Source organism: Chiloscyllium plagiosum, chromosome 5 (genome assembly GCF_004010195.1).
Source record: "Chiloscyllium plagiosum isolate BGI_BamShark_2017 chromosome 5, ASM401019v2, whole genome shotgun sequence".
In the NCBI taxonomy this organism is placed as follows: domain Eukaryota; kingdom Metazoa; phylum Chordata; class Chondrichthyes; order Orectolobiformes; family Hemiscylliidae; genus Chiloscyllium; species Chiloscyllium plagiosum.
Window position 1 is genome coordinate 104,478,726 of NC_057714.1, and position 15,494 is coordinate 104,494,219.

Here is a 15,494-nt window from a genome sequence, read left to right on the forward strand (position 1 = left end):
TGCAAGATGCTACTAGATACTGCGATGTGGTTGGGTGGGCTGGTGGCTGACTGGAATTGTTTAGAAATAGTGCATTGTCCTGTCGAATGTAGTGTAGGTGGGATGAAGGCATTTGAAGTGTGAAGTGAGAATTTCCTTCCTCGTGTTTCAAAATGATCGATTATGATCCCAATGTACTTAGCACCTGTAACGATCTGCTATTAGAGCACCAAACAAAAACGAAAAATTGAAAACCTAATCAGGAATCCAATAACTAATGGAACCCCGAAATAGCGTTGTGGAATCGGACTTGTGAATCTGTGCAGGATCACAGGTAATGAGAGCATTTTACCCTCATCCTGGCACATGGGTCTCCTTGGCAAGGCTAGTGTTTATTGCCTGCTGAAAATGTGTTGCTGGAAAAGCACAGCAGGTCAGGCAGCATCCAGGGAACAGGAGAATCGACGTTTCGGGGATAAGCCCTTCTTCATTATTGCCTACCCCCTAGTTTCCCTCGGAATGTGGGTTGAATGACTTCTATGCTATGGGATTTAAACAAAACTTTGGATTGAAACCGGGTGATGATTAAGGGGTAAAATCTACGCAACACTTGAAGATAATATCACAGAGTAGCCTAATGTCAGTTAGGAATGGAAGGAATGTCCAAGTTTGTCACCTATGGAGAACATAGTAAATGGTGTTCTGGAGCCATGATAATGTAGGTAACACTGATAGCACAAGGGGGTAAAACAACACCGATAGGCCAGTAAAACGGAGCTATTGACTGGAAACCACAAAGAAAGGTCTAAGGTGTCACAATCGTGGTCCTTGAGAATATTGTTGGTGTCTTCAAGCAGGACACTGCTGGGCCAAGTGGGAACCACTCCTTGCCATCACCCTGAGAGACTTTTAGTGCAGTGCTTACAGAGTGTAAATGAGCTATTCACACATCTTAAAGCAAGGCCATTGGTAAGATAGTCTTTGGCAGTGATGATGTGATGAAGGGAGTTAATGATGTTGGCAAATTTGTAAGAAAATTATTCCTAAAATCTCTTAATAGCCATCAAGGAGGTTGAGGCGTACCGGTAATGTCACAGGGCTTGTAATCGAGAGCCCCAAACTAATACTTTGGGGTCAAGTGTTCAAATCTTACCCAGACAGATGGTGGGATTTGAGTTTAATTAATAATATCTGAAATGTAATACTCATCTCAGTGATGGTGACTATGAAGCTATTGTCAGTTGCTGTAAAAACCCATCTGACACACTTGTCCTTTAACTCTACAAAACATAGGAAGAAAAGTGGGCCATTGTGCCCAACGGGTCTGTTCTGGCATTTGGGTGAGGTCATGGCTGATCTGATGATCCTGAACTCCACATTCCTGCCTGTTGTCCATAACCCTTGATTCCCTTTCCTGACTCAAAATCTACCTCAGCCCTGAATATACGTCATGACCCAGCATTGATGGCAGTCTGTGGTAAAGAAGTCCACAAATTCACTACCCTTTGAGAATTCTGTCTCGTCTCTCTGTCTGTCTTAAATATGCAACCCCTTATCCTGAAATTATGCGCTCTGGTTCCAGACTGTCCGAGAGGGGGAAACACATTTTCACCTCCATGCTGTCAAGTCCCCTGTGTATTCTATTTGCTTCAATAAGGTTGCCTCTCATTCTTCTAAATTCTAATGACTGTGGGCCCAACCTACTCGACTGCGCAGTTGAGGGCATCAGTTCAAGGTTAGAGGGGAAAGCATAAAAGGGAACCTGAGGGGCAACTTTTTTTTACACAAGAGGGTAATGAGCTGCCAGCGGAAGTGGTTGAGGCAGGCACATTAACAATATTTAAAAGGCATTTAGACAAATACATGGAGAGGAAAGGTTTAGAAGGGTATGGGCTAAGTGCAGGGAAATGGGGTTAGCGTGGATGGAGATTTTGGTCAGTAGGACTCTGACTCCTCACAATTCGGTCCCTCCATACCTGGTATCAGCCCACTGCCTTCAATGCCAATATACCTTTCCTTAGATTTGGAACCAGAACTGTTTGCAGTATTCAGGGTGTACTCTGACTCATGCCTTGAATGATTTTAGCAAAACCTCCTGAGTTTTTTGGCCCATTCCATTCGAAATATAAGCTGACATTTTCCATTCCCTGTTACGTGCTGAACTCAAATGCTAGCTTTCTGTGATTCAGGGGCGATGGCTACTGCTGTCCTTACCTGGTCTAGCCTACGTGTGACATGGTTAACTCTTTACTGACCCAGCAGCCCACACAGTTCAGGGAAATTTGGGGGTATGCAACCAATTCTGGCAGCCCATGAAAGACAATCAGGGAAAAAAAATATATACACCAAAGTTAGAACCTTCTCTCAGGGGAAATCTTTCTTGTGTTTTATTTTGTCAGCCATTATATCAGTTGTCATCAAACTGTCTACATACATTGGTAACCAAATGATGCATTTCTTTTCGAGAATCGAGAAGATTTCCTCCATTCATGTCTTTGTTACTTCAAGACATGATTCCTCCAGTGCACACCTGGTTAGCTTCACATCTTCCAACTTGCACAAAGTTAAGCTCATCCACAACACCATTTGATTGAATTCTTAGCTAGTCATGGTCACCCATTGTGCCTCTGTACCTGCTGACCCACAATGCCACCTCTCCCCACCCCCACGGTGGCATAACCTCTCAATTTTGAAATTCCTGGTCTTTGTTTTCAGATCTCTAGAATCTCATGGTTCCTTATCTACGTAATCTGCTCCAGCTCCTAATCATTCGCTGATCTATCTCCATGCCTCTCGGAAATGGCCTTTAGCCCTGACTTCTAATGACCTTGCCTGTCTGCTGCATTCTCTTCAGGCGGTATATTCCCAAACCCTGCAGTTCTCTCCTTTCAACCCCTCTATTTCTCAGCTTCTCTCGCTTTAACACACTTCCTAACACCTACCTCTTTAGAGATGCTTTTGTTGCCCTGCCCTGATAGGTCAAGGATTTCTGTAAAGTTGCTGGCGTTAATCCTCTTTGGCTGTGTTACTACATTGTTTGTGCCTGTGTAAGTGCATATTCAGCACTTCTGATGGATGTCAGGGTTTTTTGTGAAAGCACAACTTCATTTTTCTACCTTTATTTCAGAAACTCTATGTACTTGGTGGTGAAGTTGCAGAGTCTGCTCAGAAATGTACCCATCTGGTGGCAAATAAAGTGACACGTACAGTGAAGTTCTTGACTGCCATCTCCATCGTAAATCACATTGTCACACCTGAGTGGTTAGAGGAGAGCTTTAAAAGTCAGAAGTTTATTGGTAAGTCACCGTGCCGGTAATTGCTACTGGCACTGATTTCAGAGCTCTCTCTTACCTCACCGCACAGTGGCTGCTTCAAGTTTGAGGTGACCATAGCATGAATATGCACATCTCTAATATAGGGTCTCCACATCTTGTACTGATACTTTTGTATGTTGATAGGGTGTAAATGGTTACAGTGCAGAAGGAGGCTATTTGGCCCATTGTGGTGGTGCTCTCTGAATGAGCCTTTCTCTTCGTGCCCTTCTCCCCATAGACCTAAGCATTGTGCTTTTTTCAAATACTCTCCATTCAAAAGCCTCAACCGAACCTCGCTCCCCAGCCCTTTCAGGCCATGTGTCCCAGAGCTTAATTGCTAATGTGCAGGTTGTGTGAGGTGCTGCATTTTGGGAAGGGAAATCAGGGCAGGGTTTAGACATTTAATGGTAAGGTCTTGGGAAGGGTTGCTGAACAAAGAGACCTTGGAGTGCAGGTTTATAGTTACTTGAACTTGGACTCGCAGGTAGCTAGGATGGTGAATGTGTGTGGTATGCTTTCCTTTATTGATCAGTGTATTAAGTATAGGAGTTGGGAGGGACATGTTGCAGCTGTTACTTTTGGAATATTGAATGGAATTCTGGTCTCCCTTCTATAGGAGAGATGCTGTGAAACTTGAAAGGGTTCAGAAAAGATTTACAGGGCTATTGCCAGGGTTGGAGGATTTGAGCTACAGGGAGAGGCTGAGCAGGCTGGGGCTGTTTTCCCTGGAGCGTCGATCCTGAGGGGCGACCTTATAGAGGTTTACCAAATGAGGGGCGTAGATAGAGTGAGTAGCCAAGGTCTTTGCCCTGGGGTGGCAGAGTCCAAAACTACAGGGCGTAGGTTTAAGGTGAGAGGGAAAGATATAAGAGGGACGTAAAGGGGCAACGTTTCCTCGCGGAGGGTGGTGCATGTATGGAATGAGCTGCCAGAGGAAGTGGTGGAGGCTAGTACAATTGCAACATTTAAAAGGCATTTGGATGGGTGTATGAATAGTAAGGGTTTACAGGGATTATGGGCCAAATGCTTGCAAATGGGACTAGATTGAGTTGGGATATCTGGCCGGCATGGACAAGTTGGACCGAAAGGTCTGTTTCCATGCTGTACATCTCTATGACTCTGCTGACCCATTCAAAGCGCAGAACATGCATACCTACATTGGTGCCAACTAAGTCATGGATGCCACAATGTAACACGATTGCATTAAATAATTGTGCATGTGTGACCTGACCATACCTTCTACTCTGTGGGCAGAAAGGTCAACGCCATGCCATCTGCACCAGTCCGTTGTGGGATAGATGATGCAAAATGAGGTTCCCAACAGGCCTGGTGTCTCGGGGCTGGGGCAGTCAAGTTCCATTCCCACTGATTCCCTTGCCTCTAGACAGCTTGTCTTCTCTTAGCCTCGACATCTGGCGTGCAGCTGAGATATGAGATCAAGTAGTGTTGAAGTCAGAATTAGAGTGGGGATAACAAAGTTCTAGAAATGGAAAAATTTTGGATGACACTGCGTGTAACCCCGTGCCCGTTTCTGGGTATGTGGCTCCCTACTCTCACCCTCCAGTTGTTGTTCACGGCAATGGGTGATGGCTGATGACAGAGCTGGAAATTTCCTGCATGGTGGCAGTGTGATTGTCCAGAATAACCGAGCCCCTTACTACTCCTCCAGTCAGTGCCTCGGAGAGGGGCCTGTGATTGCTAGCGTGCACAGTGTGTCTTTGCCTCGTCACTTCTTGCTAATACTCTTTTCAAAACACACGGGATGGGGGCACAACCTTTTCTTTCAGTGTTTTAAACTTTCCGGAGTTTAGATGTGCACATTGTAAGGTTTGGAGGGTTCATTTGAACCTTAGGGGAGCATTATGTACTTCTCTTAGCACCACGCAACATGTCTTTTAAAACTAAGGCTGATTTTGTAAGAAAAATACCATTTTCATGTCATTACTTTGGAGGAGAAAGATTCAACCGTAACAGTATTCTTTATGGAAATGTTCCAGAAGACGAGGGAGCAGCCCACTTTTGCTCATTTCATATTGGAACAGTCTACTGCAAGCCCCTAAATGAAGTTCCACATTTTACCTTGGAACAATATCATTGGATATGCCTAGCTCCTGTTAGTGTGCTGATTTGATTCCAATGAGTACCTGATGTGTATTTCTCATACTTATAAAAAATAAGTTTAGAGCTGGATAATCTGCATTTTCAGTTACAATTGCTGGTTTTATTTTTCCACAGCCAATTTTTCCAAACCAGTTTCTTGGTTTATGCAGTCCCTCACTATCCAAAGTGCCTTTGAACATTTTCATTTCAAAAATAATTTTTAAAAGAATGTAATGTCTTTTATGACAGTTCGCATATAGGAACTGGGACGTCATGTTGAGGTTGTACAGTGTGTTGGGGAGGCCTTGTCTGGAGTACTGTGTGCCGTACTGGTCGCCCTGTTATAGGAAGGATATAACTAAACTGGGCAGGATTCAGGACAGATTTACCAAGATGTTGCTGGGATTGGAGAGTTGGAGACAGGAAAATAGGCTGAAAGGCTGAGACCTTTTGCCACTGAAATGTAAAAGGTTGAGGGGTAACCTAGTTGAGGTTTATAAAATCATGAGGGGCATAGATAAGGTGAATGGCACAGGGCTTTTCCCTGGGGTGGGAGAGTTCAAAACTAGGGGTTAGATTTTTAAGGTGAGAGGAGAAAGGTTTAAAAAGGACACGGGGGGGGGGGGGCGCAACTCTTTTATGCAGAGAGTGGTTAGTTTGTCAAATGAACTGCCAGAGGAAGTGATGGAGTAGGGGCAGTTACAATGTTTAAAAGACATTTGGATAAGTATGTGAATAGGGAATGTTTGGAGGGGTATGGGCTAATGCAGGATGGTGGGACTAGTTTAGTTTGGGAGCATCATCGGCATGGACTGGTTGGACTGAAGGGTCTGTTTCCACGTTGTATGACTCTGTTTCCTTAAAAATAACTGGCAATGTGTTGTCTGCTGGAATTTGTCTGTTGTGCTTTTATCTACAAATAACAGATAGCAAGCTTGGGAGGTTTGTTTTTTAACTTCAATTTGAAGACATGCTATACATTTTGTGTTTACACCAATCCGTGTATCCACTCCATTCCCCCCCCCCCCCATCCTGATCTATTTCTCCAGGGATTCTCATCACAATTCTGCACTTGCTGGGCTGGTGAGTAATGCCCCCTCTTATTGATGAACTACCCAACATGTTGACTTTTTCTAGCATCTGGGCCAGTTCTCCTCCTGCTGTGCTGTTCCCCCAGTGAGGAGTTAGCCACCTCTGTGCAGTGCCTCAAGACAGCTAAGAGCAGTGTAGATTGGGTTAACAAATCCGATCATCCGATCCCTCTTACTTATGATATCAGTACATGGATGTAGCTTGCTGACCCCCTACAATGTCTTAGCCAGAAGCCAGTCTCTGTTGTGCAAGAGATTTGAGTTAAGCTCAATGCTTGTAAATTTGTTTTTGACCTGAGCATCCGAAAGCTGCAGTCTTTTCTAACAGGTAGTATTTCTTTTCCTACAGACGAGCAGAATTTTGTGCTGAGAGACGCAGAAGCAGAAGTTCTCTTCTGTTTTAGTTTGGAGGAGTCACTTAAGAGGGCGCAGAATGCTCCTTTATTCAAGGCAAGGTTCATATGCTTCCCTGTGTGTATTATGCCTGTGCGTGTTGTATTTCAATGCACATTAATAAGTGTTACTGGTGGACCTGCACACACAGCAGCCTTACAGAGGCTTTTGCCAAATCTCTTCCGAGAAAGGAAAAGAATTGTAGCTATCGTTTATCTTCTACGTGTACGTGTTGACACTGAAAATGAAGACGAATTGAGAAGCTGCAAGGATGAACAGAACTCAAGTATTTTTTGCTGAAAATGTGTTGCTGGAAAAGCACAGCAGGTCAGGCAGCATCCAAGGAACAGGAGAATCGACGTTTCGGGCATAAGCCCTTCTTCAGGAAACGTCGATTCTCCTGTTCCTTGGATGCTGCCTGACCTGCTGCGCTTTTCCAGCAACACATTTTCAGCTCTGATCTCCAGCATCTGCAGTCCTCACTTTCTCCTTAAAGTATTTTTTGAGCAAGGTCCCTAAAGGGGTAAATTTGCTTTAAAGAGTCAGACGGAACCTGGGAATTAATTATATCAACTCAGAAATGAACTTTTGCAGGGCATTTGGAGCAAAGCTCTCAAGTAGACAGAAGTACAGTGGGTCAAATGGCCGCCTCCCATGCTGTGAAAAGCTCCTGTCGTATTAATAGTAGAAGAACTTAAATGTAGCCCTGTTGCAGTCATGTGTAGTATGGAATTCTCTAACTCCTGGAAGCTAGGTCACTGATGGCGTTTAAAGAGGAGATGGATTATAAATATGAAGATATCGAGGGCTAGGAAGAGCTGCAACAAAAAAAGAGGAAATGAGTCATCTGGCACATCCGCCAAGATCTCATAGAATGGCAGGCCTGAATGGCGTTACTCCTATTTCTGGAGTTCTTATGTAACCCGCAAGGCTACAGCCAAATGCTGGGAAATGCGATTAGATTAGGTGGCTTGTTGCTCAGTTTTGGCTAGCGCAGGCCAAGTAGCTTGACTCTGGGATGTAATTTTTGCCACGGCTTCCTGTTTTATTGCCTGCTCTCTTTCAGGGCAAGTATTTCTACATCACTCCTGGGATTTGCCCCAGTCACGCAACGATGAAAGCCATCATAGAGTGTGCGGGTGGTAAACTGCTGCCTAAACAACCTGCCTATCGCAAAATCATGGAGTATAAACAGAACAAGGTTGGTCGTCCTTGGGCACTTTGGTTGAATGAGCTTTGTGGATGCTGAAACCCCAGGCTTCACCCTCAAGACAGACATTCGCCCCTTTTTCAAAAAGAAAACCACCAGGGCATTTGCTTCCTCGGCTCCTCAAACTAGATCAGAGTCAGAATTTTTTTTAAAAAATGAGCAGAAACCGAGCACAGTAACGGTAAAAGTAATTAAAGTCCCCTGTTCCATTCTTTTGTTTAGGGAGATTGGATGGTGCAATGAGCTTGCACTCTCTTCTCTCCACCTTCTGGCTTCAAGTGCAGCCCAAACTACTCGCTGTGACAGTCTACATGAAATGAGATTCATTGTAACTGAGCTCCCAGCATGTGTCAGTCTGTACAACTAAATTGGAAGTCGAATCCCCACTCTTGCTTAGGGAGAAGGCAATGTTTTTTCTGAAGTTAGTTAATGGCACTTTATAAGGTTCTTTTAATCTGAGACAGGAGTGCTCTCTGCTGGCAATTGGCATCTGAAATGCAAATGCTTCTTTCACTCACTCGAACATAGGAAAAGAGAGCAACTCAATGTTGGGCAATGGAATTGGGCTATTGCATCTACAGATTTCTTCAGTTGCTGTATATCAGTTCTTCACCTACTTACAAGTGCTTTTTCTTTTTCCTAAGAGTTTGTCCGAGATAATCCTCATCTCATGTGAAAACGATCTTCACTTATGTCGGGATTATTTTATCCGAAATATAGGTGAGTAGCTATCTATGCCTGAGATGCTTCTTGCAGTCATGCAGTTAAGTTTTGGTCGTTGATTTGTAACTTCTGTTTCTGTTCTTTCCAGATGTTCACAACGCAGAGTTTGTTTTGACTGGTGTCCTGACGCAAACGCTCGATTATGAGTCATATCCTTTCATGTGTGAACACTTCCAGTTCTGACTCCTGATAAAACCTGCTGCCAAGGCTTATTTAACTTGGTTCACTGATCTTTTTAACACCTTTCAGGGATCGTGACTCTCCAAGGGGCAATGACACACATGGCTTGTGTATTTAAAGGGATTTGTTAGACTGACCCCTCTGGTATCCCAGATTTCTTTTCCAATCTGCCAAACCTTCTAAGTTAAGGCTTAGGTTAAAATTTATATTCCTTTGTCCATGGTTGTGTTTATGCATGATGAGATCTCCCAGTCAGGCTACTCAATAAGTGGCTGACTTCCTGTAGCTCACTGCTTCACAATAGATTGGAGGGGGAGAATTTCACTGGCAGGCAAAATAAAACAAAGCTGCAAACGTTCATGGTCACTTGTATGGGAGGCATATCCATTATTGTAAATGGAAATTTAAATCTAAAGGATACCAAACCTAGGTACCAAATTATCTATTTACTAAATTGGATTATAATTTTTTTATATGGGCAGCAATGCAAGTGGAAGCATCTGAAAAATACCTTTTACCAATGTTGGGTAATTTGTTTACTTTCTGTACCCAGTAATTTAAAAATCATCTAAAGTTCTGGCCATTAATCTGAATTTGACAGTCTGCATCTCTGAATGGAAGGTACTGTGCTGTGTCCTCCAACACAGTTAAATGGATATTGTGGTTACCTTAGAACCTTGAAATACCTCAAACAGATGCGTTCAGTATTGCTTTTCACTTGGGTGAGTAACAGTGCTTGCAGGATGGTTGTGACAGAGAACAGTAATTTTCTTCTAATAGCTATAATTCTCCAGTACCACGGGAGATTGAGTGTGTTGGCCAGTCAAGGTCTTTATTAAGTTGCTCATCTTTGGGTCTTGCATCCTCAGACTGCCGTTATCGGTATGTTAGTATTTAGAGCTCTACTTGTGTAGAGTATTACCGTTACCAAACCACCAAGATGATGCATTACAGAAAAATTATATTGATTTGTTTTTAAACAGTTGTCTTAATCTGGTTTGAGTAAAACAATACTACAGTAATAAATGGATTGATTCAAATTATTTTAAGTGTAATTTTTGAGAGGAATGTGAACATTTTGTTCTGCAGTAATATAGAACTTAGCACTGTGCTCTAGCTTTTGAGCAGTTAATTGACTAAGAACATTTCACCATTTTATCACCATTTGATAGATTTCTATCTGTACCAATCCACTCCCATCCAAAGCATCAGCAGAGCAACATCACAGGAAACCAAAAACTGGTTAACCTGTTAACCTGACCTCAATCATTAGTAAGATTTTAGAATCCATTATTAAAGGAGAGATTTGGAAGTGCATGGTAAAATAGGGCTGAGTCAGCACAGCTTTGTCAAGGGGAGGTCATGCCGGGCAAATCTTCAACTTCTTTGAAAAGGTAATGAGCAAGTTATACAAAGGAGAGCCAGTGGACGTGATCGATTTGGCTTCAGAAGGCCTTTAACAAGGTGCTGACTGGAGGCTCCAAAATGAGATAAGAGCCCATGGTGTAAGGGGCAAGATACTGGCCTATACCGAGGATTGGCTGACTGACAGAAGGCAAAAGTGAGGACTGAAGATCAGAATCAAGATTAGAGTGGTGCTGGAAAAGCACAGCAGGTCAGGCAGCATCCGAGGAGCAGGAAAGTTCACATTTCGGGCAGGAGCCCTTCTTCAGGAATGAGGCTGGGAGCCTCGGGGGTAGAGAGATAAATGGGAGGGGGTGGGGCTAGGGAGAAAGCAACTAAGAGTGCAGTAAGTGGATGGAGGTGGGGTTGAATGTGATAGGTTGGAGAGGAGGTGGAGCGGATCGGTGGGAAGGAAGATTGGCAGGTAGGACAGGTCATGAAGATGGACCCCAGTTCCAACCTGCCAGCTCAGCACTATCCTCATGACCTGTCCTACCTGCCAATCTTCCTTCCCCCCCACTCTCCCCAGCCCCAACCCCTCCCATTTATCTCTCCATCCCAGAGGCTCCCACTGTCATTCCTGATGATGAGCTCCTGCCAGAAACATCGATTTCCCTGCTCCTCTGAGGCTGTCTGACCTGCTGTGCTTTTCCAGCACCACTCTAATCTTGACTGGCAGAAGGCAGAGTGGGCATAGAGGTATTTTTCAGGATGGCAGCTGGTGATGAGTGGAGTTCCACAGGGGTCAGTGTTGAGCCCACAACTATTCATATTATACAATAACGATCTGGACAAAGGAACTGAGGGAGGACAGTGTTCCTAAGGTAGCAGATGCCACAAAGACAAGTGGAGGGACAGGTAGTACTGAGGAAGCGGAAGACTGGAGAAGGATTTGGACAGGCTGGAAGAGTGGGCAAAGAAATGGCAGATGGAATACAATGTGGGAAAGTGAGAGATTATGGACTTTGATAGGAACAGGGACTTGGGAATCCTAGTTCAGGATTCTCTTAAGGTTAACCTGCAGGTTCAGTTGGCAGTTAGTAAAGCAAATGCAATTTTAGCCTTCATTTCAAGAGGTATACTGCTGAGACTGTGTAAGGCTGTCGTCACAGAGTCATACAGCACGGAAACAGACCCTTCAGTCCAACAAGTCCATGTCAGGCATAATCCCAAACTAAATGGTCCCATCTGCCTGTTCCTAGCCCCTATCCCTCCAAACCTTTCCTATTCATGTACTTATCCAAATGTCTTGCAAAAGTTGTAACTCTACCTGCATCTATCATTTCCTCAGGAAGTTCATTCCACATGTGAACCATCTTATATCTTTGCCACTTATATATATTTTTAAAATTTCTGTCCTCTTTCCTTCAAAATGTGCCCTGTAGTCTTGAAATCCCCCATCCTGGGGAAGAGACAGCTACCATTAACTCTATCTGCACCCCTTAATGTTTTATTAATTTCTGTAATGTCGCCTCTCAATCTCCTACGCTCCAGGGAAAGAAGTCCCAGCTTATCCAGACTTCCTTTATAACCCAAACATTCCATACCTGATAACATCGTGATAAATCCCTTCCGAACTCTCTCCAGCTTAATAATATCCTTCCTATAACTGGGCGACCAGAACTGGACACAGTATTGCAGAAGAAGCCTCACCAATATCCTGTACAACCTTGACATGATTTCCCAACTCCTTTACTCAAAGGACTGAGCAATGAAGGCAAGCGTGCCAAACACCTTTAACCACCCTGTCTATATGTGACACAAACTTCAAAGAATTATGTACCTGAACCCCTAGGTCCCTCTGACCTATAACACTACACAAGGCCCTACAATTAATTGTCTAAGTCCTACCATTGTCTGTTGTACCAAAATGTAATACCTTGCATTTACCCAGATTGAACTCCATTTGCCAGTTTTCAGCACTTGGACCCATTTGATCAAGATCCCTTTGTCATCTTAAATAGCCGCTTTCACTGTCAACTGTGCAACTAATTTTGGTGTTGTCCGCACACTTACTGACCATGCCTTCTATGTTCTCATCCAAATCGTTTATATAAATAACAAACAAAAGAGGACCTAGAACCGATCCCTGTGGAACATTGTTGGTAACAGGCCTCCAGTCCAAAACGCAACCCTCCATCGCCATTTTATCTTCTGCCATTAAGCCAATTATGTATCCAATTGGCAAGCTCACCCTGAATCCCATGTGACCTAACTACTCATTAGTCTACCATGTGGAACCTTGTCGAAGGCTTTGCTATAGTCCAAGTAAACAATGTCTACTGTTCTACCCTTATCAATCTTCTTGGTTAGACTGCATTTGGAACATGGAGAACTGTTTTAGGCCCTCACCCCTGAGGATTCTGCAGAGAAGGATGAGGGGGAAATCTCATAAACGTACAGAATACTGAGAGACCTAGATTGAGTGGACATGGAGAAGATGCTTCCAATGGCAGGAGAGACTAAGATCCAAAGGCATGGCCTCGGAATGAAGGGACAATTCTTGAGAACTGAGAAGAGGAATTTTTTCAGCCAGAGGGTAGAGACTTTGTCGAACTCATTGCCACAGAAGGCTGTGGAGGCCAGTCAGGATTATAGAGTGGCGCTAGAAAAGCGCAGCAGGTCAGACAGCATCCGAGGAGCAGGAAAATCGATGTTTCGGGCAAAAGGCCTTCATGTGGAGGCCAGTCATTGAGTGTCTTTAAGAAAGAGATAGATGGCTTCTCGATTAGTAAGGGGATCAGGGTTGGGGGGGATTTTGAGGAACAAATTGGCCATGATCAAATAGTGAAGTAGACTCGATGGGCCGAATGGCCTAATTCTGCTCCGCCATCTTATGGTTTTAAGCAAAACCCGGGGGCAGAATGAGTTTTCACAAACCGATCGTGAACACACTCTATAGACGCGCTGTTTGATTTTGAGAACCAATCTGGATAGTTTCTGAAAATCAACTTAAACAGCCAGTAAACCTTGATACCAGATACACTTTGAGTAATGACAGTCACCAATTATGCTGTATCAATAAAAGTTCCTGTCACCTGGTGTGTTGCTACCTGTTGTTTATTGACACAAATTACTATCACTTCCTGTGTTTTATTAGTTAACAAAAGGTACAATGTAATTGGGAATCCAGGGGCCTGTTACACATACACTTTATTAACACAGGATACATTACCTTTCATTTTAAGAGCAAAGAGGTTTATACTGGCATTAATTTGTAGGTTATTTCTTTGAGTCAGACATCACTGAGGTAATGGTCCCTATTTTGGAGGGGAACTATAAAAGTGAACAAGAACAAAAGACTGAAAATATCTCATACCATGGACCTCTGATTTTATGACTCTAAAGGGAGTTGGGAGCATTTGAAAAGTATGTTCGATACTGTGCTAATCAAAAATCCTGCCTGTGATTGAGAACTTTTCCTTAACGATCTTACATATAAATTCACCTGAAATGATGCTGGGTGCATGGTGTTGCACAGCCAGATTGCCAGAACAGTGTTGAATCAAACTACTGAGGAGCTGGGACAAGTGTGTTGTACTTTCCTATTGACTGTCACTCTACTGTTCAGTCTGAAGTGTCTTCAGTGAAACAGGCAGATTCAGGCAGGAGAGGAAGAAGAAAAGCAATTTGCATCTTTTTAAGATGTGTGTTACTTAAGAAACATATTTTGTTATGTTTTACTCCAGTGCTGGCTTGTTTTCTTACTGTAGAATATTGTACTGATTATTTTAGCCAGTTCAGATAGTAATCGATTATTTTTAATAAACTGTTTTTAACTATGACTGTGGTACAAGCCCATAAATAAAAATCTAGCTCTAACTCTTGTTTATTATGAAAATTTTATAAAGGGCTGTCGTCTGATAAATTATGGATGTTTTGAAATTCTGGACTTTATGCAAATTTTGTTTTGTATTTCTAATTTGTGAATTACTTTTATTACGCAAAGTTGCATGAGTTGAATAAATGAGTTTTAAAAATTACCAGAGTCACTTCTCGTTCTTAAAGATTCAGGGATAAGAGATTTTTAAGCTCAGGTTTTCAATGATGTGGTTTTTATTTATTCGTGGGATGTGAGTGTTGCTGGCTGGGCCAGCATTTATTGTTCATCCCTATTCACCATGAGGGCAGTTAAAAATTGACCACGTTGCTGTGGGTCTGCCAGGTAAGGTAAGGATAGCAGCTTGCTTAAAGGGCGTTGGTGACTTAGATGGGATTTTCAGTCAATTGGGAAAGTTTTGATGGTAATCATTTTTTTAAAAATTGAATTGTAATTCCACAATCTGCCATGGTAGGATTTAAACCCAGGTCCCCAGTACAGGGTCTCTGGATGAATAAACTAATGATAAAACTAATAGGCCATTGCCTACTCTGTTCATGTTATCAATTGCATTTTGCTATAATTAATTGTGAGGATGATGTCTACTGTGAATAGAGTTGGGTGTTTTTTTAATATATCTGGAAGTACTATCATATACAGCTGAATAGCTACCATGGGTTTTCTGGCTAAACGGTCGAAGTCAGAGAGTGGTGGTAGATGGTACATATTCAGCCTGGAGCCCAGTTACAAGTGGAGCTCCTCAGGGATCAGTTCTGGGTCCTCTGGTGTTCGTAATTTTTATTAATGACTTGGATGAGGGAGTCGAAGGGTGGGTCAGTAAATTTGCAGATGATACGAAGATTGGTGGAGTTGTGGATAGTGAGGAGGGCTCTTGTCGGCTGCAAAGGGACTTGGATATGATGCAGAGCTGGGCTGAGGAGTTGCAGATGGAGTTCAACCCTGCCAAGTGTGAGGTTGTCCATTTTGGAAAGACAAATAAGAATGCGGAATACAGGGTTAACGATAGGGTTCTTAGTGAGGTGGAGGAACAGAGAGATCTTGGGGTCTATGTTCATAGGTCCTTGAAAGTTGCCACTCAGGTGGATAGAGCTCGTAAGAAGGTCTATGGTGTATTAGCGTTCATTAGCAGAGGGATTGAATTCAAGAGTCGTGAAGTGATGTTACAGCTGTACAGGACTTTGGCTAGGCCACATTTGGAGTACTGTGTGCAGTTCTGGTCGCCTCACTTTAGGAAAGATGTGGAAACTTTGGAGAGGGTG

General features: G+C 43.2%; 1 protein-coding gene across 1 annotated transcript in view; it reads left to right on the top strand.

Moving 5' to 3' along the window:
* paxip1 (PAX interacting (with transcription-activation domain) protein 1) overlaps positions 1–14,352 on the top strand; it is a 114,865-nt gene extending 100,513 nt beyond the window's left edge. Inside the window, exons 16-21 of the mRNA XM_043690723.1 lie at positions 3,107–3,275; positions 6,834–6,934; positions 7,944–8,078; positions 8,732–8,807; positions 8,899–8,959; positions 13,831–14,352. Coding sequence (XP_043546658.1) covers positions 3,107–3,275; positions 6,834–6,934; positions 7,944–8,078; positions 8,732–8,807; positions 8,899–8,959; positions 13,831–13,846 — 558 coding nt within the window. The 3' untranslated portion in view covers positions 13,847–14,352. The remainder of the gene's footprint in view (positions 1–3,106; positions 3,276–6,833; positions 6,935–7,943; positions 8,079–8,731; positions 8,808–8,898; positions 8,960–13,830) is intronic.
* Positions 14,353–15,494: the final 1,142 nt, after the last annotated feature.